Source organism: Brachyistius frenatus, unplaced genomic scaffold (assembly GCF_029030835.1).
Source record: "Brachyistius frenatus isolate BFR_SWC_R1_liver_20210118 unplaced genomic scaffold, ASM2903083v1 Contig_4, whole genome shotgun sequence".
Lineage (NCBI taxonomy): Eukaryota > Metazoa > Chordata > Actinopteri > Embiotocidae > Brachyistius > Brachyistius frenatus.
In genome coordinates this window covers 3,127,830-3,153,751 of record NW_027210603.1, presented here as the reverse complement: position 1 = coordinate 3,153,751, position 25,922 = coordinate 3,127,830, and the positions used below count along the sequence as shown (strand labels likewise).

The following is a 25,922-nucleotide window of genomic DNA, read 5'->3' as shown; positions in this document are numbered from 1 at the left end:
GTGTGTGTGTGTGTGTGTGTGTGTGTGCGTGTGTGTGCGTGTGTGTGCGTGTATGTGTAGTTGTGTGTGTCAGTGCCTATCTTGTACTCAGAACATAATGGTATGATTACATTTGTGATGGTTTAGGACCGTTATTATCGTAGATTATGTTTGAATTCAAACAAATAACTGCAATTATAGCTGCATATACATTTCTCTGTCAGCTCTAAAAATAAGTTAGTCCCCTACACAAGCAATTACTGTAACGATACTACAGCAGTTCACTTTCTTATCTTTATAGAAGATTGTCTGAAACTCTTTTAAATGCATTTTCTTTATTTATAGTAACAGCATGATTTCATAATGCTTATGAAATTTGGAAGTGTCATTTGTTACGTTTGTATTCTAAAATTTCTGAAATTAATCTTATTAATTATTTTGCATGTTTTGAGCGGTGTGGTTCCAGGGGGGAAATGTTTGTTATTTGGTCAGTCCACTACTTTGGCCCAGAATAAAATATCTTTATTTTGCTTTCCATGTCTTTACAATTATTGGATATTTCTCCCCATAACTTTGCAACATTCAGAAAAGGAATCCCATGAACTGCTTTTTCACCTCCTCTATTACTTTGATACTTTTCATTTTGAAATATCTTGACAGCTATTGCATGGATTGACTTGAAATTTGCTCCAAACATTCATGGTGCTCAGAGGATGGATCATAGACTTTAGCAATCTCCTGACTTTTCATGCACTGCCACATGCAGTTTAAAACTCTCAAATAAAATATATCAGCATCTTGCAAACAAATTGGCAGGAAGTTTTGAACAGGACATTCACGGTTCCCAGATGATTTATCCGCACATTGGTGATCTTGTGACATTTTAGTGCTACAATCACATTTGCTTCATTTCTGTATTTTACTTCTGGTTTTAAGTGAAATGTCTCAACAACTGTGTGATGGGCTGCCCTGACAGTTGTGGCCTACAGAGATTCATGTTGCCCTCATTATGATGTCAGCTCAAACTTTCAATCTGCCACTACTTTGATTTATGGCAAAAACAAACAATGTGATTTCCATCAGGCTCAGATGTATTTGTGTACTGTCCAAATTGGCAAAGTAATACACTGAGCTAAGATGGTGAACATGTCAGATTATTCATTCTAAAGATTAGCATGTGTGTCTGTTAACATTAGCATTTAGATTAAAGAACCTGAGAGCAGAATTACAGCATCAAAGATTTGCAAGCATCGCTGCAGACTCATTAGTCTTAACAATATTCTGGACTGCTGTATGCTGTTTGTGTCTGTGAATGATTTGAGCCGCAGCTATTGTGAAGTCTAGAGCAGCTCATTAGCTAAAGGAGCATGTCCTTGGGGCAGACAGAGGTGGACATCTGACAATGACATCGTCACTCTACAGTGACCCACTTCACCGAGACTACCAGACATTTCACAATGACCTACTCTGAAGAAGTTTCCAAACTTTTTCTCCCAGACGAGATATTAATTTTACAGTATGTGCTCACTTCCATTTCCATTTCGCTTTTCATCTCAAAAATCGCATTTGCTTTGCATAAAGGCAGAGCTGGCAATTTCTTGGCACATTTTCAATTAAAGGGGCATAAAGAATCGGTTTCCTGTCTGACCTGCAAAATACAAACTGATATTTGTCGTGTGATGGCGTTTAACCGAGCACAATGTGAAATTTTCCCTTTTCCCTTTTCCCTGACAGTTTTGAAAACGAGATCACATTTTGTAGCTCACCGAAAAACAGCAGAGGCAAACTGCATTCTATAACCAATGAATCGCATTTTGTCAGGGTCCTAACCGTATTTGTTGCAGCCCATTACCTAACCTGTGTTGACTCGGGCCATGGTGTGGTCCGTGCTGTTGGGAATCGTGTGATCCCGAGCTTTCCTGCCAGGCTACTAGCTCACTGTGTCTGTCTGGCAGGGTGAGCAGGAATCTCCCCAGAGGAAGTCTTGGCCTGAATAATTCAACAGCTGGTGGGAAAAACGATCCTACTTGGTTCTGCCATCGATCCGACACTAAAGCAATGCCAGCACTACAGTTTGGATGATTGAGGCTATGAAGGGAGCTTCATTTATAAATTGCTACTTCATGTGGTTTTGTTATGGGTGGAAGATAGATGAGAGAACCTCATGTATAGACAAGGCATTCTGAATTGTTATAAACGTACCAATACGTGGATGTTTGTATACCTTTATGTACCAAAGCACGTACAGAGTGTGTTAAACTTTCCTACTAAGACAGCCCAGTAATCATAAAAACAAAGTACAAAACAGCAATAATTTGAGAGACAGAGATGAAGGGCCAGTAAAAGGTTTTTTGATACATCATCTATCCATAATAATGCTTTGCTCTGATGCTTCACCCAGCGCTCCTCTCCCTCTCTTATAAACAGATTATCCTCCTTCTTCCACCTCCACATTTTCCTATATTGCTTCCTCTATATTATCTTACTTCTCCCCTCTGCATCTGTTCACTCCTTTCTGTTTTTTAGATTCCACTATTTCCCAACTCCTCTTCCTTTCTTCTTACTTAGTTTTTTTTTTTTTAAGTCCTTATTCCTCATTAACTCTTTCAATGCCCCGTCAACCTCTGCTGCCATCCACATGCCACTTTCAATTAATCTCCCTGGCAGTGCCGTTTCATTCATGAGGTGTGAGGATTGCCTTCATATTGCAATCCATCCTTGTTTAAATGTCCTTGAGAAAACCGTCACTCTGTTTCTGCTTTTCTTCGGTAACAGTTTGTCGTTGCGATATGTACACCTCATGCTTTCAAAACATCAGGCTTTGAAGGGCTAAAAAACTGTTTTCGTTTTGGCTGTTCAATTGTGGATTCTTACTAGAATTGATTTCAGAGGGGTTTGTAAGCCTAGGATTTGGTAAATATATAGTTTAAAATTTGTTTTAATATAAATATTCATGATCTTTCCCTCAACCTAACCAAGTTATTTTCAATCAAATAACTATATCATGAAACACTGAAAACAAAACAAGGTTTGACTTTGGTGTTGCTGTATACTGTATGTAAAGCAGTTTTACAGTTTTATTTGTACAAATTTGCGGTACAGAATAATTTGTTTGGCTTTATTTCAGCTGTGCCATTATCTATTCAGTGATTTGGAGGGTTTTGAACATCTAGTTGTGTTTCCCACTTTTCTAGAACACAAACATACCCTCCCCCTCGTCTTGATTTGTATTGCATCGTGTGCAGGCAAGAGGTCAAGCCCAGAGCCCGGGCTGTATTTATTCAGTATAGACACCCACAAACTGTCCTCCTTGCACCAGTAATCTACACCCTCGATGTCAACCTTTCACCCTTGATGCACACTTGCATTTCAGAGTCTTTTCTTGGATGTAAATATTCAGGGAATATACTGTGCAGGAAATATTATTCAAATGTGTGCAATACAGTAGTCAGAGGATGTTGGCTACAGGCACACTGGCTTCTGTAAGACTTGCATACAGACTCTGCACCAGCTATGGCTCAATTGCAAGAAATTATGCCCATATATTTAGATCATGCCACAATACTGGATTATAATAATATGCGACAATAAGTGTGAAGGATGCACGCTCTAAAATCATTCTATAGCTGAGCAGTAGATTTATGAGCTCCCAAAGTTTTACTTATTAGCCCGTGGCAGCCTATTTATGCTGACTTGTGCTCTATTCCATGTCAGGAATTTCATCAGCTCAATTTGCATGTCTTGAAACGCCTCTTCAAAAAGAAGCCTTCATCCCGAGATATTTATCATCCTTTTCTTAGCCCGCACTCAGAGCTGTTTGAATTAGAGAGCTGAGGAACCTCCTGCAGGTTAGAGGAAAGGAGCTGTCTAATTACTGTGCTTCGTGTCAGATCTCTGTAAATAAAGTCAGCATTGTCAGTGAGTCTGTATAACTGGCTCTTGTTCCTTCGCAAAAGGAACTCCGTTATACTGAGTCTATTTCTGATCAAATCACTAAGGACTTCATTTTCCTCCCTGACTCGCTCTCTCTTCCCAACCTCGTCTCACACACACACACACACACACACACACACACACACACACACACACACACACACACACACACACACACACACACACACACACACACACACACACACACACACACACACACACACACACACACACACACACACACACTCTGACACACATTTTTTTTTTCTCTTCTCCATCTCTTGTTCTTACATTTGATTTTCTCCTACATTCCTACTCTCTTGATTTCACAAATTCCCTTGTGCACAGAGACATACATACCCAAATCCTGCCCCCGCTGCCTCCTCGCATCTCATATCTTTTCATAACCCCATTTACATAAGGAAGTTATATTTCAGGAAGTTAGTTTGAAACCCCTTTAGTATTGCCGATCCCTTTGAAATTTATTATGTAATACCTAATGCAAATCTGGTGACACATTTTAAATATTTTATGTCATAGCAGTAGTTGTTGATGCCCTGGTGAAATGTTTATTCTTGCTCTTGAAGCCATATTTAAGACTACAGTAACTCAACCGAACACATCTAATTGCTGGTGAAATGTTGGAGCTATTTTTTTCATCATTGTCTGAGTGTCTGCATTTTCTTGCTTTGCTTAACATAGTGACCTCAAATTACTGGCACTCCTTGCTTTTGGGAAAGGATGAAGATATCTTACTCCTGTTAGTAAAACAGCACTGTATTTTACAGCAATTACCACAGTCTGACATCCTGCACACATATTTTCTCTATAAGTCTCAGTCGTAAAGATAATTAACATCAATTTGACTTTCACTGGACTCATCTGAGAACCCCTGACCCGCCCTTACCACAAAGCTCTGGAGCTTTGATGTGTCTACAGTGTTGCAGATGTGCACCTCATCTGAGGAAATTTTGGGTTGTGTTTACTTTCAGATTTAGGGCAGGACCATTGTTGTGTTGGGGCTGGTGTGTAGGAAGGCATATGCTGTGGGGGCTGCACTTCATACGGTAATAAAAGAATTGCTTTGATGAGGTTTTGTTTCAGCAGACCTAGTTTTGAATCCACCCTGGCTGCTCTCCTGCTGCTTACGAGTTGGTGTTTGAAGTTTCAGTTAATGCAGCCTTTTTGTCATGCTTTTGTTCCACTTCCTAGTTGAATATATTTACAGTACATATATCTGTGTCTATGAATGTACTGTGCTCATATGGGTGATTGTTTTTTTTTTCTTTTTGTGCCACAACTTGCATGGTTGACATGATTAAACTGGTGTGAATGAGTGAGGGATTTGCAGCGTTCAAATGGAACTCATTGGGAAGATCAACATTTTCACTTCGACGCAGACTATTACATAATTTATGATGACAAGCTCTTCATGACTAAAATTGCAATATATTAGTTTAACATCCAACAAAAAATTTACTTCCATGGCCTCTTCCAGTTCCACGTCACAACTCGTGAGCTCAAGGCTTGTCGAAAAGTTATAGTTCTAACGTCATGAATACCACAAGATGGCGTCACACTAGGCCATGAAAATGAATTCTTGTTCACTATAACTGGGAGTTATTTATGAAAGGAGGGGCCTCCGATGCGGCACATCAGGCTCTTTCCGAAACAAGCTATAAATCCAAATTTTCTTCTCTCATATCTTTTGACAGAAGGTAATATTGCTAAAATAAATGTCTAATTAACTTGAGCTTTCATCTATAACGATGTTTCAATTCTACATTTAATTGATAGGATATTACACCAAAAGACAGATATCATTTGTGTGTATTTATGTTTTACAATGTATAATGCACCTTTGATTGAGCTGACATACCACATACTTGTCAGAAAGCATACGTTTTCAATACATCTATGGTATCATTATTCAGTCAGTGCGTAAAATGAGCTGTTCATTCTCAATAAAAGTATATTCTCTTGTTTTGTTTACTAATTTGTTGTAATTCCATTTATGTGTGATTAAGCTGCAGTATGATGTTTTTTTTGGTCATTAAGTTCTTTGTTTCTGTGTTTGTTTTGGATGTCTAAGAGCTTTTATTTATAAAGATGGACAGGTGGAGCTTTTCTTTGATGATGGTAAACATCATAATGGCAAATTATTCATTTGAACCCTGCGACATCCCATGTATGTAGTGTGTAACAGTGATACAATGAAATCCCCCCCAAAGAATCAAAAGGGAGCACGCACGCACGCACACACACACACACACACACACACACACACACACACACACACACACACACACACACACACACACACACACACACACACACACACACACACACACACACACACACACACACACACACACACACACACACACACACACACACAATTGTGTCTTTCTATCTGTCTGAGGACTCATTGACATAATGCATTCCCTGCCCCTTTCCAGACCCTTAACCATCACAACTACTGTAAGTGCCTATCATATTATCCTTTAAAGCTGTGAGGACCTGCCTAAATGAGGAGGAGATATCCTCAAAACAAAGGTTTAGAACAAAACACCAACAAAATTCAACAACTACATTGTTTGCAGTAGAATAAAATGAATGGTTCACAGTTACTTTATTAGCATGTAGTGAGTTTGCTCACACCTGGATATTCTGTTACATTAAAGTCTGAATTTTAAGTACTTCACCACAGAAACATAAGCTGCTCATCTATTATGCTCTACAGAGTTATTGAACCCAAAAGTATAAAAAAAAAAAAAAAAAACATCTTCCTCCCCAATTATATACCTGGAAATATGACAACGGCATTCCCAGAGGACCCAGTCGCACAAACCATAAACAATCTACACCACCCTTTCTGCCTCAAGCAGGAGAAAGACAATGTACTCCCCAAAGATAGAAAGAAGACAAACTGTGTTTAATTCACAGACTAGGACAACTGTTATTTGTAGGGCACCATGGTTTATAGAGCAGCAGGCTCCAGCAGTTTCCATCACATTTTATTAGATTACAGATGTACTGTATTTATAGTATGTGATATTTGCTGGTGATTTTTAAACCCTGGATTATAAAAGATGGCTTCTAATAAAAAAAACTATAATGAGATCCGCTCTGAAAGGAATTTACTTTTGGTGTTAAATATGTTTACAAGATAGAGAGGAATTATTAAAGTTCTATATTACATGTATATTGCGTTAGCTGCAGCACAGGGATGGCTGTGTTTTACTGTATTATCAAGTGTAAACACTCGCTTTCGTAATCTTTTTTCTCAGACAACTGCTGCTATACTGCACTAGCCTGCAGTTCTTTTGAAAAAACTGAACCTGTGGCTGCTGGCAGGAAAATGTCAACTGGGAAAGAGTGATTTCCACCCGCTGCTGGTCACAGCTAAAAAAAAACATGTAAGCATTGACTGACTGAATGTTGGGAAATAAAGAGCAGCAGCACAGGGATGAAAGCAGTTAAGGCTACATTTAGCATAGAAGATAATGGAGAGAGCATTAGAGGGATAATACACAGCCAACAGATAAAGAGGAGGTGGAAATGACAATGATAGGGAGGGGGCAGAAGTGAAAGACACATGAGCTGATCCATTCTGGACTGTGAGTGAGCAAAAATAGGAACTACAGTATAGATGAAGAAAGGAGACTAATAACTGGTTGAATGCACACAGGACTGGTCTGCACATGCAAAAATACAGTATACACAAACACACACACACGCTTGTACGAGTCCAAAGTGAATTTTGCTGTTGTGTTTTTAAAAATGTTTTTCCTGGCTGTGTTGTTTTGTGATTGTAAAGCGCTTTGAGACCACATTACATGATGATTTTACACTTAAAATGAAACTGAATTCAATTGATGTAATTTTAAACTATTTTACTATGACTTTAATACATCAGGTTAACACTTTTTTTTTAAAATTTTTATCCTGCATCAAAATATTCAAACAAACCTTAATATCCCCTTCTAAACCACGAAATGGACTTTCAATGGCTGTTTAAGTTAGAGTTGTACAACATCTATGTACAGAAAGACACACACACACACACACACACACACACACACACACACACACACACACACACACACACACACACACACACACACACACACACACACACACACACACACACACACACACACACACACACACGGGTGGGTCGGTGTGGAATTTTCTGTTAAAATATCTTTCATATTACCCTACCTTCTGTATTTTCTCGACAGTATGTCGTTTTCCTGCACAAGAAAGATATAAGGATACTCGGTGTTAACCTTTACAAAAATACAGCATTTCCTCTAATATGTGATGAAAGGCTACAGAAATTCAAACACAATCTAAAGAACCCTGAGCAAACGTCTCTGAATATAAAAAAATATGTCTAAATGAAAGGTCGAGCATGCAGACTCCCACACTAGATAAAAGTAATTTTATAGATAAAGTTAGAATGAGGTCAACATCCTCTCCATCCTCTACATTTATCTTTTTATGAAGAAAAAGACACAATGAATCTTTCATGTATGCAGACTTTTGGAGAAAGTTTATAATTTCCTATTTTGTACAGTAAAGTTCAGCAGTGAATACTGTTAGTATCAGCAACAAATGCCATTCCTCCTTTCCACCCCCTGGTAGCAGAGAGAAATTTTTAAGTTTAACATGTTTGCCTCATCTGTCTGACTCATTAAATATCTTATCTAATGGAAGTTTGTGCAAGTTACAATCTATGACCCTGACTATGGCTCTGAAATATCAGCTGTTTAACTGTGCTGTGTATTGATGAATCACATTGCAATGATAAATGCTCCCAATGAAGCATCGCCCCTGTTAAACAGCAACAAATCACCTACTGGTTGTCATGACACAGTACACGAGATTGACCAGTTCATCCTTTACACTGTAACAAGAGGTGTGTATTTGAATATCATTTTGAAACAACATTAACAGTATGTTAGTCAGACAGTGATGACATGCACATACAACCGCCTGACCCATGGAGTTTTTATTAGTCTCATAGTTTGACGTTGTAATAGAGCAATTTACAATGTGTAATGCTGCCAGAGCAATTTACTTGAGGACACATTCAAACAATGAGGTATGAATAAATAGGAATTGCTGCACACATGGTGTGTTAATGTAGCCTTTGAGGGCTGTTTTGTGGGTTGGTGATGGAAAGGGTCCAAATATGTATTTGGATAAGGGCTGAATAAATTAAACTAAACAAAGCATCCAATTATGAGAAACAATACATTCCTAAGACATTTTTGCATACAAGCCAGATTATCTGAAAACAGCAAGATGTTTTTTCCAAATCCCTTCTTTTCTACTGGGCTTGTAGCAGTGCATTAATTCTGATTAGGATTAAATTACTTTCAAAGTCAGCACAGTGTGAGCTCTGATAATTTGCTAATTTAATTATTTTGCTTTAGTAGCACTAATTCTATTTCTTTTTTCAATTTAGATCAAACTGTAATCAAGGCACCTTTGCCTGGGACCTTGGATTTGGACTGCAATGCTTCAATCACAGGCTGTTTGACAATCACAAAGCGTTAAAGATAGTATTGTCTTCTTAACTTTGAACATAAGATGTAAAACACAAGATTCCAGGACTTCATGTGTTTCTTTCTTATCAGTAATTGTCTCCTCAGCTTGCTCTTGAAAGCAAAGAAAGAGGGACGAGTAAATACAGGAGCCGAGGAAAGATCAAAAGAGATTGAGGCTGATGAAAGAACTCGGCTGGAGGTTTATGGCAACAGAAACTGCAGAATGAAATTGAAACAAGAATCAGTGGTGCCAACAGGTTTTGGCACCTTGAGTAAAGGCTCTAATGTCACTGTAGTAACTGAGAGAGCAAAAGAAAACAAGATGGGTGAAGGTGTGGGTCCACTGTAGCCTGTGGCAGGCATTATGAAAAGGTCAAGCCAGCCTGATGGAGGTGTGATGGAGACACGCGAAACATGGGCAAAGGTTAAGTTAGAGACAAAGACAAACTCATAAAAAATGCATTAAAGTAAGGCAGGAATAGGCGACGAGAGAGAGCGGATAAACTAACGAGCAAAGTGCATGAAAAAGAGGAAGTAAATAAATTATATAAAGAACAGAGTCAGTCTCACTGCCAATCATCTGATGCCAGAGCTTTTCTTTGCAATGAACAGGCATTACAAAAGACTAAAAAAACATTTTCTGAGAGATGTGGGTTCAAAACAAAGAATTACAAACCTAAAAAAAAAAAAGAAATAACCTTGTGAATGTCTCAAAATTACCTATATTTTTATTTGCAGCCTAGAAAAGCAGCGCAGACACTTCAGGAGATACGAACACCTCACTGTCAAGAATCAAAAAATTATCAACCGCTGTCAAATAAAATACTCACATTTCTGAGCCCATACGTCTTGAAGAGGATGCGAGGCTCATAACACAATAATGAAAGGCTTCATATACTTTCAGACTAAAGGTCTCTCAACTAAAGATCAAAACATCTGAACCGAATATGAAAACTTTACCATAAATAAGTTTCAGTTTTCGTTGCACTACGTCTACATTTGTTTTCGACTTCTGCTGGTTTTAAGTGGCTTAGTGATTCGTATCCTGATATTTCTATTCACATTATTTTAAATAGCGTATTGGAAGTAACATGGTAGTATACATTATATTCATGTAAAAATTTTTAAGCATAACTTGTCAACAAATTATGAAAAAGTTGATTAAAAAAACAGCAAATACTTGATCTAGAATAGATATTCCTCTAATGATGTGGCCGTATGATATCTGTTTTGTTATCAGTAATGTGGTTGAGCCCTGTCCTCTTCATTAATTATTTTCGTGCATTAAGCAGCATAAATTGTAAATGTAGCTTCCGGGTCTGAAAAATGAGGCCGATGTGGAAGTGCCTTCAGCTGCAATACCACTGAGTACCAGTAAAGGTTGGCTTCAAAAAACCTCCAGTTCCAGCGACTCCCATTCAACTTGTCTCATGAAAAAAAAATCTAAAATCCAAACTCGAGGCTTCCTAACGGCAGTTCACAAAAACGTCATTTCCAGACTGAGTGACAGAGATTGGAGGGTGGAGTGGAACAAATAGGCAGAGAGGTCCACAAGATGAAAGAAACCATTGACAATGACCTTTCTGTGCTTTCTCCTCGCATATACAAGCCTATAATTTTGTGTCTGCAACCTTAAATCAGTGCTGCGGTTCCTAATCAGACTTCAGGTTCGGAGGATTCCTTAACATGTGATCTGTTAAAACTATGCACACTGAGACAAGCTATCATTGTTAGCAGCTCTAAGTAAATACAATTAGTTTGGAGATTAATGTTCAATTAAAGCAAACTGATGCATTTTTAAACAACTGTGCCTCCAAAATTCTCAGGTTGATTTAGTTAAATTAACAGACTATTTTAAAGAGATGAAAAAAATCTGTACTCTACAAATATGTGTACCTTTATAATGTAAAATGCGAAAGTGTGAAGCTGAACATTGTAGGCCACTGCAAGGAAAGAGGCGTGGTCAGTGTTTGGAGGACAGAGAGGTGACCAAATGAGCTGAGCAAACATACAAATATGCGAGCAATCAGGCTGCCATTGTACGAGATCCCCAACCTGACAATTTCCTCCGCTGATCTTCCTGCTCACCCGATGATTTCGTAGTCTGTAATTGTAGGTAGGTAGGTAGGTATAAATGAGCATGTTCGTCTGTGCATTACAGGCTTCACATGCAATCACGCTAGTGCACCAGTATTTATGTAAAAATAAATGTGCGCAGATACACACACATAACAGCTGTGGTTTTGTGCAGAACTTGAGTTATCTCCAACTATGCTTGAACTTTTTCAAAAAAAGTTGTCAACAGTGCTGGGTAATCATAGTATTTCTATTGTATATAGCTTTTTTCCTTTACTGGACTTAAAACGAAGAGCAGTTCTGACTGTTGCATTGCGGAATATACAGAATTAAGTATATTGGTTCATATCTTTTTACTTGATTTCTCTGATTAGTACCTTCACTGAGGATGTTGGATGTGTACAGACTTTGCTTTATTAACATCTGTCGAACTCTTCTTAGTTTTGTTGCACCTGATTAAGTTATTGGAAAGCTTATGCCATCACCATTTGTACTGCTATGTAGAGTTGTGTCACCCCTTAACAAAACGCCACCACACATTGACCTGTTCAGAGGGAAAGTTAGCCAGAAGGATTAAAAAAAAAAAAAAAGAAGCATATTGGACACTGTCATATACAAATATAAGTACAGTTTCTTTGCTGAATAATCACATCAAAGCCCTGCACACCACACTCACCCAGTTGTTACCTGTTAAGTGACAAATGCCACCTTGATCGTTCAAGCACATGGGGTCTGATAAGCTCAAGTGGAGTAATATGAGGTCGGCCTCCTGGGAAGACGGGATGGAAAGCTAATTAGCTGCTCAGCAACAGGCACATTAAACAGCATGTAAACATACCTGTGAATGGTGGGTTTGCTGTGGTCAGGAACAACAACAGTCTTCCCAAGTCTTGTTTGTACAGCGGGATTTAAAAAAAAATTTTTTTGTTGCTTTGTCTCACCAACAATTGTAGCAGAATAAGACAAAGACTGACCTGATTTTAGAGTATAGAAAGGGGATGAGTTCATGTGATTTCATTTGGACTTTAATTCCAGAGGTCACTGTTTGTTTGCGGTTTCTTAACCACAATCAGTGTTGCTTTTTTGAATGCGTCAGCACAATCGTTAATTATTGTAACCATGACGAAGCTTGACTAACTTTAATAAAGTAGTAATTCTAGCCCAAATAATGAAAACACACTTGTGTGTTCAACAATATTATTTTGTGTGCAGAGGTTTAAGCAGCCAGAATGACTGAAAAGACTTGTGTGGGTTTTAATCGGCTTCCAATCTTGACTTGAACAAATGATCTGAAGCTGACAGCAGATGAGAAGAAACTATTAAAGAATAAGTGTTGAGGGTGTGGAGGGCCATTGTTCTTCTTCTTCTGTTTAATTGCTTCTAATTTGGAGTTACATTGCCGCCTTCCACTGTTTAATTTTTCCAGTTCTTTTAGCTATAACTAACAAGGTGTCACTTTGATCCTAAGTGTGGAGGTGACAAATCTTCTTAAGGACGAGGGGAAGTTGTCAGTAGTAAAGTTTTAAATGTTTGAAAGAGAATCTAATGTTAGAGTGGGAAGTTACAGATCAAGAGAAAGAAAGAAGAAATGTGATGCAACAAAAATGTCCCCAAAACCCACAAAGTTACACTCAAAGTAGAGAAAAACTGTTCACTGCAAACATCTTTAGCCAATTTCTATGTAACAATATTATTAAAAGCATAAAGGCCGTAGAGGATTTGACTTGTGTAACTAATGTAATGCATTTAAAACATATCAAGAACATGTGCAAACACAATATTCAAAACATATGAGTAAAAATTAAAATCTTTGATGGTAAAATATCACCATGAGTAACAATTTTTTCAGTTCTCTTCCTTTATTTTTCAGAAATCTGCTGGATAAAGACACGTTCTCAAAGTCAGATCCATGTGAGTATGTTGTCGACACTGTGTCTGAGTGTCTCTTCTGCTATTTCTTTTCTGGTCCTTTACTTTTATTTTTTTTCTAAATGCTGCTGCTGTCCCGCTCTAGTTTTCATCCTTTCTTCTTCTCTTCGTACAGTTTTTTTGTCTGGTTTTGTGGATTTGTTGCCGTGTGATGTGGGAATCTTTTAGTTTTACTCCGAGTGCCGTGGCTGTTAGTTCAGTGTACTGGAGCTAAAACCCTGATTGATTTCCCATTTGGAATCTGCCTGCATTTTTTTCTGGTTCTCTCTCTCTCTCTCTCTCTCTCTCTCTCTCTCTCTCTCTCTCTCCTTTTCTCATCTTTTCTTTCTTTCACAAAATTGCATCTTCCTGTGTCTCTACTTTTTCACAGTGTGCGTGCTCTATACACAAGGAGTTGAAACCAAACAGTGGAGAGAGGTGAGTGTATACAGACAAACACACACACACACACACACACACACATACAAAAAAAGGAAGGAAAAGAAAGGACGTATGTCCAATTAGGTTCCGTCTGTGCTGTCTGTGTGTTTGTATGGGGGTAAAGCGGTGACGCTCCAGTTAAGGCATTTCTTTGTTTTTCTTTCCACTGTGGGCACGCAGCAGTTGGCTTTAACAATTCATTAAAGCTGTTCAGCCATCAGTTATCTGAAAATGCCAAGGAAGTATTCCTTAATTGGAGACTTCACAATGTAATGATCAATATGTTGACATTTTGGGGACTGAACGGCTCACTGGGGACGCATTAATCCTGCTCTTACTGTACCTTGTTTGCTTTCTGTAGAACAAGCAGTATTATTATCAGTCCTTTACTTGTCATTTGACCACTCTGTCTGTTTGACCCATCAATAACAACTAATTATGTGGATTGCAGGTAGAATTGCTCATAATGAACCATTTAATGATAGAAAACAAATAAATAAAATTAATGAACAAATAATGAACTAATAAACAATATATTTAAATCTGAGATCTGTACCTTTACATTTCTGTCTTTGTAAATATTGAGAAGTAGCAGAAATTATATCAGAAGTACAGCTTTACATTTGTTATGAAAGATTGAATAGACATCTACCATTCACAGAAGAAACTGTTAAATGTGGCAGATGATAATAATAGTAATAATCTTCATTTTTAAAGGATTAGGCTGGCAATATTGTACATTTTTCTTATTGTACCATGAATGAATTGATACTATTAACACATTTAATTTGATGGTTTTGATGTCTTAATGGGATTTGTTGACAATAAAATAATATATCTACACAATATAACAATATACAGTATAAAGTAGGACATGCTGTTATAGTGTTGGGGATAAAAGTTTAGGTCACAAAAATGACATTAGTAGACTTGAATTGGGTTAAATAAAGTCAATTCATAATAACTATATTAAATTATTAAATTGTTATTTGTGAAGTTTCTTGATCTCCCCTGAGAAGTTGTTCAAAAAGTAGCAAAGATAAAGAATACAATTTTGTCTGTTTGATATCAATGCTTGTCTATACGAACATGTTGGGCTCTCTCAACCAAAACAAGTGGATCAACATTTCTCACTAACAGAAAATAGGCAGAAATAATAAGAGTAATATTAACTCATTTGAGTTTTATAGTTTATGGTAATATATTTCATAGCTAATATGTTCCCATTACCACCAATGGAAATGTCTCTGATGTCAGCCACCAAGTTTGACAAAATGACTTCACATATTGTCACACATTTTGCAGACCTGGTCTATTATGGATATACAGCATAACAGATCTAGATTTAATGGATTCATAACTGTACATATTTATACAGTCAGATGACCCTCATCTGCTGCTCTTGTGTTTACCCACTCACAACAGATGGCTGTGGGCTTCCATTCAAATGGAAGCCCACGGATGCCATCTCTGCTCTATGTTTGTGAGAAAATGTGTGCATGTGTGCATATGTTTAGTCCATAGGCATGCACGTATGTCAAGGTCTCTCTGTCATAAAATGATCTATGCACTTACCAGAAAGGGTACTTTTGTTTTTCTAGTTTGATTGTTGGAGAGGCTGTTAATCTAATCAAGTACAACAAACATAATTGATATAATGAGCTTTTCACTTTCGTTTATTTTCAAGTTAAGCTACACCTCACTCTGTCCGCCAAGGAACATTTAAATGACTCCCCTCCTCTGGAGATGAACTATCACATCCATAATCATATTGTTTAGAAGTGGTGGGTGTTGATGTGACACTGTGTGAGCGACACCAAACACCTCACCCCGAACAGGTCGAGCTAAACAGGTGATTCACCGAGGAGTCGGATAACCTTTTCTGACAGGAGCTTCCAGCACCTTTGTTAGATTGGGGTCACATCTGATGAGAATTTCCTTCTCCTCTGGTATTTGTTGTGCAAAGCATCATGCCTGTCATGTTAATGCAGTTGGTTCTCGCTATAAAGGTCTGGATTAGATGAAGAGTGTGCACCCCATTTTGAATTAAGATTACAAAGTCTTTGTGATAAAAAAAAATTTCATTACACACGCACTCATTTTCCTCGGCATTGAAGTATCTGATTGTAGTCTTGGTGGAAAAATACTTTTACTTGGGTTGATTGGAGGGTTTTTTTCTGTTCTAGCAGCCAATTTTGTACATTTGGTGACATGCAAAAATGTATGTTAGGTAACACTAGAGAAGTTTTATACATTAGTTGCTGAACAACATTACTTCTTTAGTTAATCCATCCTCACGTGTGATGTTCTATTTGTTCATCCATTTTTATTAGCATAAAATCATGAATATATTGTAACTTACAGTAATTACTTCCTGTAAAAACAACAGAAGAAAAATTAAACAAATATGAACTCAAGTACTAAGACCAAATCAGAAAGGTCACAGGAGATGTTTACCTGGCAAGAGTTAGGCCTACTTTCTTTCCACAAACATAAGTTGAAATAACTTCACGTATGAATGCCTAGTTAACCCTAGTGTAATATTGAGAGCAGTGTCAGAAATACAAGTTGTCCCCAAACAAGTTATGTGTCCATCAGAAAATACAAGTACACAAAAATCCACAACTCTGAACTGAGAGGGTTTGTAGGAAGTAAGCAGTCACTATCAATTCGTCTCTTTTTAAAATACCTGTAAACACATTAGAAGGACTGATGATACCATGGGGTGAAATCAAACAAAGGCTGTCAATCATGGTAGTCGGTTGTAACATTAATATCACCATAATTAGATACAGTACATATAACACTCCATACATCAGTGCATTACTGCTGGGAAAGAAAACCCATACTGGTGCAAAGCTCTGCTGTAATCTTTGTACTCTAATTCAGAAACAGAAGCAAGAAAAACAAAATTGATGTTCTTCACTTTATGGCACACTTTAAAAATTATTATTTTTTTACTGCTGTTTCATATGCTTGTGACATCACCTACTACCACCTGCTGTTGATATTCATCACTGAGTGTGTGTGCTGGTGCTTCTGTCTGCTTCTGTGTGTATTGTCCAGATCTCAGACAATCACAGCTTTAACCTCAGACAAATCTTGGGATTTATTTCAGTATGAAGCCACATGTGTATAACGAAGAAATGGGTTTCAGCTGGTTGTTTGTTTCATTCTTCCTCAAAAGTTAAAGTACCCCTGAAGGCCAATTCATGCTTTCTATGTTCGATTGTCTGAAAGAGTCGAGGTGACATGAATTTTGCCATCTGGACGAGGGTCCGCCAAATCCAGAGACAACACTGCTAGTGTGCCTATTACTTTGTCAACGTTGTTATACCACAAGTTCATACGTGCTAGACATGATCACCAGTACCATTCCTTCTCCACATTGAAAGGCTACCTTGTTCAGCTGTTTCGCCATCTCCCTCACTGCCTGCTGCATGCTCCGTCCCAGGATTCCTAGCTCCCGCAATAGTGCCGATGTTGACTACACAATGAACCCTCGACAACCTAACTGTACTGGATGCAACCACGCTCCACTCCTGCCGCACAATTCACCTTCAGTATCACAGTATATTGAATTGTTAGTCCTGAATTATTTACATATTGTATCACCAATTCCTTGCCAATACACAGCCCATTTTATCAGCACTGGTTTACCGTGTACTAAACATTCTGCAAGGAGAATGAGAACCCATGTTGGCCAAGGAACTACGAGACATTCAGATGGCACAAATCCCCCGCGGTGGTCTGCGAGTGCGCTGGGCAAGAAGATAATGAAATCTCACTTGGGGACAGAGGAACCACAAAGATAATCGAGAATTATACGCACGTCTTGTTATCAGTCTCATTTGCTGGGGCCTTTATTTCCCACAATGCTCTCACGACTTTGTTTCGGGGACATGTTCACATTTCAGCATCAGATACCATAGGTCTCTACGGCAGCGGTTGCCCAAAGAGTTCACTCTGCCATATGTATATCTGTGTGAGCTGTCTGTGTTTGCACCGAAATGTTGAGGGTGCCGGTCAGGGACTTCATGCGAGATTCTCATTAGCCGGCTCCTGCAGCCCAGCAGTATCTAATGAACTCTGCAGCACCGTATTGTCTCTTCCGCTCAGCGGGGAAATCACATTATGGAGCTCATCTTCGCCATCACCCGCTTCTTCACCAACATGTGCTCACAGCTTCATCAACACCTCAGGGTCTCTTAGAAAGTCTGTGTGGCTCACACATTCAATATTAGTGTCCTTTCCTGCTACTGTTCTCCCTCGCTGTGTTAAATTAGATATCAACATGGAAAGAAGAATAACCTTTAAAAAAATAGTTTAAAAAGGGATGTATCATTCTGTAGCAATATAGAAATTTGATGGGTTTATATCTGTCATGTTGTGTTAATTGTCCACATTGTGTTCTATAAGCTATTTTTACTGTACTGAAAAGTCATGGTTTATTCAGACATCCACCGACAGTACCTGCCTTACATATCATGGAAAAACAAACTGACTTACCATAAAAAATGGCTTCCTTGACACCAGTGGAATTGTAGAGTTTAGTAGAATTCCCAGTTGTGTATAATATGAAGAATTCATGAATTTTATTAGGAAAATTAATAAGAACAAAAAATGGAACAGTAATCTTAAAGGGTTTTTATGTGATATAAAAATGAAAAGAAACTGCCATGACAGAAAATTTCACCTAACACATGCAATTCTTTAACTATGATTTATTCAAGGCTGGAATACAAACCCGTCCTCCCACCAGCCCGGAATCTATGTCAAAATCAAGACAATATTTTGGTTCATGTTGTGCTCACATGGTTAGCACCATTTTCCTGTGTAAACATTTGGATGATGTCGTCTGTTACCTACAAATAAATGTGACTGAAAAAAGGTGTCGGCTCAAAACAAACCACTTATAGCTGTTCTGATCGCCCACACTCAAAGATAACATAAAAAAAACAAAAAACATGCTGCCATAGAGAGGGGAAGGACTGTGGCTACAGCTTTAACATACACATTCCTGAATGAACATTTTGTACACACAAAAAGTGACAAAAAACAAATTTAATACACATGATCAAGCCCCACCTTCTCTCTCACCTCCAGACACCTGGACAGAGACTGTAAAATAACGCTTGTGCTTGTGGTGCACTGTACAGTAGGTCCATCCCTCACAAATGACATGATGTTATGCTCGTGTTAACTAACTGCTATTATCCGACTGTATTTTTGATGTGCATTTGCCACCAATTTCTCTCAGCAGAACAGCATTGTTAATTCAGTGGGAATTGCTGTCTCACAATATCGATTAAATTTTCTTCAACAATTATATTCTCACTGTTCCTTTTGATGGAGCATTTGATTAAATATAAATCTATGGGGGCTTCAAATGATTTATGTAAGTATTGCATCTCATATGTTAATATATGCTTTTTGTATGGTATGTGCATGGGAAGTTGCTGGATTATTGCCAGCCTTTCTCTGTCACATTTCCCTGAATTTGGCACTTAGGGAGCGAGAATCCCACTAATTAAGAAGCCTTAATCACTGCCTTAGTCCTCCTCTCTTCTTCCCACTCTTTTCCCACTCCCACTCTCCCAGCTCCACTTCTTGTCCAACGCCCCCACTCCAGTAGTGCCATCGTTTCTTCCGCCTGCTCTCCGTATCTCTTTAGCCCTTTTTATTCCTCGCCCCTCCTTTTTTTTCTCTGCCAGTCTGCCTATGTTGTCGACACACTTTCCTCTTTTCTTTCTTTATCTCTTTCTCTCGGTGGGGTTGATGAGGGAGTAATCCTGTTGTAATTAAGAGGGGAGAGGATCAAGGAACCAGGAATCACATCTGGCTTCCTCTGCACAGCTGCAGCATGTGAACGCACCTCCATTAATCAGGCCTCTGTAAATTTATGTGGGCTATACGCATATGTAATAATAAGGGAGATTTTGATAAATAAATGAAAAGGGATGAAAAATTTAAAGAGCAAGCCGACAACACTGACAACTGCATTTGTTTTTAAACTGTGTTTTGTTGTCTTGCTCCTCCTTTCATCATTCTTTTCTCCTGAACTCCATCTGTCTTTTCCTTCTACAGTTTGGCAGAACGGAGGTGATAGACAACACTTTGAACCCAGACTTTGTTAGAAAGTACATCTTGGACTACTTTTTTGAGGAGAAGCAGACCCTTCGCTTTGACTTGTGAGTAACTTTGTGTCATTATTTTACTGTCTCTCCTGCCCTCTGTCCTCCTTGATGTATTTCTCTCTCCAGTCTGTGGTGATTGAGAGCCCTGTCATTAACAAACTATATAACAAACTGACCCAACCTGCAAACATAGCTCACCCACCATAACTAGGCACAAGCAAATCTGTCAAGTCTGTGGGCGGCACAGTGGTGCAGTGGTTAGCATTGTCGCCTCACAGCAAAAAGGTTTCAGGTTCGATTCCGGTCCTGGGCCTTTCTGTGCGGAGTTTGCATGTTCTCCCTGTGCTTGCGTGGGTTTTCTCCGGGTGCTCCGGCTTCCTCCCAACATCCAAAAACATGCACCTCAGGTTAATTGGTGGTTCTAGAAATTACCCTTAGGTGTGAATGAGAGTGTGAATGGTCTTTGTTTCTGTCAGTCTCTCTGTGGCCCTGGGAGGGAGGCTGGAGCTCAGTCTGTAGACTGGGTTGCACACTCATCAGAAGGTTGGTGGTTCAGTCCCCAGCTCCCCCTACCCACATGCCCAAGTGTCCTTGAGCAAGACACTGAACCCTAAAATTGCTCCCGATGGTGTACCATGAGTATGTTGTAAGTCGCTTTGGATAAAAGCGTCAGCTAAATGAAATGTAATGTAAAAGTTTGGGATTTGTCCACATACCACACTGTGCAAATGGGGGTCTAATAGGAGCATTATACAGATAGTTTGCAGAGAGATCTCTTTGTGTGAGGAAAAGATTACCATGTGTGTGGCACAACCTGGCTAAATAGCGTGTTAGCTTGGAAACTACCTGCAGAGATAATTAAAATTTAGTTCCAAAGGCAAGGGACATGCCATTAGCATGACTTTGTGGGGTCACAGGTTAGGTAACATCCACTCTGTCAGAACCAAGTGTTATATCTCAGATTAGAGCAACAACAGTGACTCTGTCCTGCGGTTTATTTGGTGGGAGAAGTTCACAGCAAATCCAGCAAACTTGTGCCAGATAGCCTGAGTAATAGTAGTAGTAGCTTCACAGCTGAGAAATCTTGTGTAAAAGTGAATCATAGTGTTTAAAAATATGAAACTAAATAAAATCTAAAACAAATCCAACCCCTGGGTTGTTGTCGTAAGCATCCAAACCATCCAAGGTTATGTTAGAATAAACATTTGGATTGCTTTTTAAAAAAAAATTCATAATAATGCATTGTAATACTATGGCTAGCTACATTTATCCTGCAACACATAAACATTGCTGTTTTTGTCCCCATGGCTTCTTGTACATAAATTTTGCAGCCCAGGATCCCTACAAAGCATGTATTACACGTGCCAGTCCACGAGGGGGCAGTGTATGTTTGTGACGATTTTGGTCACTGCGGGGTAAAAAGTAGCCTAACGTCTCACAAGACAGGTCGTTACACTCATGTCTTTCACCAAGAGAGCCGGTTTGACTCTGGAAGGGAAGTGGATTTATTTAAAGCAATGTATTGTTTTGGTGCGGAGCCCAAATCACGTGTTTTCCCCCCTAACCACATGGTAACCGCCTCGAGAGACAAAGCCAATACACTGACATGCTGCCCTCTAGTGAACTGGCAGGTGTATTACAGGCTTTGGCGTTATATTGGGTTGGAATTTTCAGTTGGTTGTTGACTTCTTGCCTGGGATTTGTATTTTTACATCCATCTTTAAGCTAAACAAGCCATTTTAAAAGCACTTCATGGGGTTGCTTATCTGTTGATGGGTTGTACAATCGACAGTGTTTATGTGTTTCTCAATTCTAAAGGAAGATCAAATGGTAGAAATTGCCACTATAGGCGAACAGGGACTATCGTTTCATCAGATGTTTAATCTTGGTACATCACACATACTCCATTTGCCTCACTTTCATTGCTTTATATTCACATGTAAATCAGATCAGGTCTGCCTCTCATTACTATGGAAGAGGAGAAAAGGTCTTGTTGAACCCTTCCCCAGTTACTCACCACCATGAACAATAATACATCTAAAAAGACACTCACATCTGGGTTCGTTTAATCTTGCCTCATTCTAAATTTACACATATAATTTTAATGTCCACCCACCTCATTACAAACTGAAGTTTTCAATTTAGCACATTGAAATATGATCCTTTTTTCTTTTATTCTGTTAACCTTCGTTCCCCTGATTTATTTCATGTTAATTTATACCTTTCCCCATTTGCTGCGCTACTCTTTCCCTTCTCTGGTTGTATGATACACAGTATGTCCATAAACTTAAAAAACAAGAACAACTGAAAAGCAAAAAAACGAGATAAGTGTACACAAGAGTACATTTATTCTCCTTCCAGTGATGGCAGATCACCAGAATTCATTTTAAATCTTTCCTTGAAGAGCATATCAGTCAAAATGTCTCCACTCAGATGACAGTCTCCTTTGTAGTTGTTGAAATGAAAATGGCTTTGCTGCTTTTATTTTGTTTCCTTTCAGGTATGATGTTGACTCTAAAAGCCCGGACCTGTCCAAACATGTGAGTGTCTGTAATTATTTTAAGCTTGAACCACAGATAAATGGAGTTCTCTCTGAAGTGAAATCTGAATTATTGGCTTAAAGTTGAGAAAAAACAACAACTAAATATTGCTTGATGGAATGATGTTCAACGTACAGACTCTTTTTATCAGTGGTCTCGTGATGGAAATGTTTAGTAGTTTTATTTCTGCATGTTTTAACTGGGTGTTGCATGTGCATGGTTTCTTCAAGATGGAATAAAGCAAAGCTCTTTTATAGCCTGATCATAGACGTATCCAAATACATATCTTTATTTTTCTCTTTACACAGTGTTGTTGTTAGACATTAACAGTCATATATGTTGTAATTGTGCAATAAATATGCAATTTATATTTCTACCTTCAGTAGCTGTGGTTAAGTTGTTCATATTTTGTATTTGTTGTAGTGGCACTGCAGTAATAGGCCTTGTGCAGTAACTAGCCATACAGTCATGTAGAAAAACTTTCAATGTGATGCTTTTAACCATTAGTTTCCATTTAAAGCGAGGTACAGTGAACCCTCGTTTATCGCGGGGGTTACGTTCCAAATAGAGACCGTGATAGGTGAAATCCGTGAAGTAGTAACCTTTTTTTTTTTACAATTATTATACAATGAAATACTCCATAATACATTGAAACCAAAGAACAAAACCTTTTTACAGGCCCAAGCATTTGTTTAACAAATAAAAGTACTGTATAAATGTTTTTTTTTTTACAAATAACTACTGTACTGTAAAATAATAATTTTAATCATCAATACGAACTGAAGGCTTCAAATTGCTGAGATCGGCACCGCCCCACTGCGACCCGAGTCATTGGATTAGAACGGGAGGAAATGAAAAATGATTATGAAAACAAATACAAAGTACAGTAGGACAAATAGTGACTCGTGTATTTCACTGCTCTTCTGACTGAGCCGCTGCATCCTGACTCCGCTCTGCAGCGGTTCTTTCTTCTAAAGCCGGCGGTGCAGGTGTGGTTTTTCGAGAGAAGAACATAGTTATCGGTAGTTGTTGTCGCTCTTTTTTCTTCTGGGCAAAAAGATTCTTATAAACCGACATGCCACCATCGATTATTTTTAATTTGGCAAGCTGTTTTACGTACGTGTACATATTAAACCGCAACGTTATTGACAAACAGGTAGAGAAGAAGCGGAGAGACTGTTTAGCCAATCAGAATGCAGAACACAATGCACGATGCAAATCCGTGAAGCAGCGAGACCGTGAAAGGTGAACCGCGTTATAGCGAGGGTTCACTGTATTACATTACATAGTATGGATTTTTATTTCACTTGGAAAATGTTGGTTGATTCTTCTGACAGGAAACTATGGTGACAAAAAGCATTGACAAAAGTTTGGTACCAAAATAATCAACCTGGGTGATTATTTGACGTATTTGGATATGACTGGGGTTTGCATTTTTCCATCATTTGCTAAAATCCCACCTGCAGTGTGCTCTGGGTTTAGCACTGCATGTTTTTGTCTCGCCGCTCTAATCTCGCCATCTTGAACAGTGCTAGGAATGCTAGGTATCTGGTAGTGCTGTGTCTTGGTATATGATGTGCTCTGTTGTTATTGTTGTTGTCATTGTTGCTGCCGCCCAACTTTTCTGGAAGCCCGCAGAACTCAACGTAGGTGTCCCACCACCTCTCTCACTTCTGACACTGCATGGCTGTTGTCTCACATTAACGATCCTTCTCTCCGGAGGAACGACGGTGTCACTGCTCAGAATAAAACAGCTGAGATCCAAGCCAAGCCATCTGTGCTGATCTTAACTATTGTCGCAGTCTCAAACTGCTCCTCGGCAGCCTCAATGTATACAGAAACATTTTGTCATTCTGTCTTTCGGCGGGGTTTTTTTATAACAATATTTTCCAGGCTCTTACGTGTTCGACTGAGTGGAATCAGTGTAACAGACCTGAGAGTCATTGGAATGAAACACACTGCAGCTTGATGATGAATTATTTAGTGTGCCCTGTATGCTGAGGCCAAAGTTAAGGACTCCAAAAAGACTACACTGAAAACAAATAAACAGCGAAATATTTTCCCTATTTTACCACAAACTGAAAGTTTCATGAACGAGATCAGTGCTGAGTGATTGCCTGAGAGACTTTGTCCAGTTAAGGACGTGATTATATCCTAAACTATGTCACAGAGAAGCTTCCATATCAACACCCAACACTATTGTTAATCATATCTCTCATCTTTGCTTATGGTGCTTTAAATTCCTCCATCTTCTCCCATTTGTCTGTTTTCCTCCATAATTCATTAAACCAGTGGTTTCCAACAGGTGGGCTGGGGTCCAAAACTGGATTTTGGGCGCATTCTGAAAGGGATGCAATTATTTTGGTCAACTTTGGACAAAAGGAAAAAAGATCCTTGACTTTAAAATAAATTTACTTTAAAAAGAATATGCTCCATTTCAAAGTACCATTTCCTGCTGGTGTTCTGTTGAACTTTGTTCCCCTTTCAGATTGTGCTTCAATCCCTTCAGTTGAGGATTGTCTTTCCTGTTGTGTGCGTTTATTTGCAGTTTGTGTTCGTGCTTCGGTCAGGTTATGGTTGACATGTTATGCTGTAAATGCAGTTTTATTAGTCTGAATAATCCTGAATTAGTTGTAAAATGCTATTGTTATAATATTGTTACTTTAAAAAAAATGTTGGGATTACGCCCTAACTGCCATCTCTCGCTGCAAAGCTCCAACTTTAATTGAATCTCAAATCCAAATTGAAGTAATTTTCATTTTCATTTTGTGAAATCAAATTTCAGGGTTGCACAGCGGATAGTTCTGTCTGCTCACAGCAAGCAGCTGCTGGATGGATGAAAATAAACTGAATGGGTGTTAAGTTGGCATTCGATTGAACCGTGACCTGATTTTAATGGAAAAATTTGGACCCCGAGGGAAGATCAGTTGGGAACCACTGCATTAAACTGTGCTTATCATGCATACACACCCTCCTGGGTTTTGGCAGCATTTGGAGTTCGGTTCAATAAACTTCCTTCACATTTCACACCAAAATTGGATGTGATACCTTTGTTTAGCAACTCAATCGTATTGTTTTTATTAAGAAAAGGAGAACACTATTTCTGTCTCAGCTGAAAACAAGCCATTAAACAGTACAGTTTGTAGTCAACTATGTAGTCTAATATAAATTACACCCCCATAATCAATAACTCCTCCAATGTTTTTTTGTTTTTCCCAGAAGATGTCACACCAGAATGCAATGTTCTGTTAGCTAAAACTGTGGATTCACTAGACAAAGTTTTAACTTTGTACAAATGTGAAAGTGACAAAATTCTTTGGAGGAAACAGATTTCTCATTTGCATGAATTT

The 25,922-nt window shown here is 38.6% G+C and overlaps 1 protein-coding gene across 2 annotated transcripts in view; it reads left to right on the top strand.

The window, feature by feature from the left end:
- Nucleotides 1–25,922, top strand: part of cpne5b (copine Vb) — a 122,100-nt gene that overhangs the window by 13,982 nt on the left and 82,196 nt on the right. Inside the window, exons 3-7 of one of the 2 annotated variants that reach the window (XM_069710492.1) lie at nt 13,417–13,457; nt 13,846–13,892; nt 19,983–20,086; nt 22,533–22,572; nt 24,204–24,218. In XM_069710492.1, coding sequence (XP_069566593.1) covers nt 13,417–13,457; nt 13,846–13,892; nt 19,983–20,086; nt 22,533–22,572; nt 24,204–24,218 — 247 coding nt within the window. The remainder of the gene's footprint in view (nt 1–13,416; nt 13,458–13,845; nt 13,893–19,982; nt 20,087–22,532; nt 22,573–24,203; nt 24,219–25,922) is intronic. The other variant, XM_069710501.1, reaches the window with a different exon arrangement.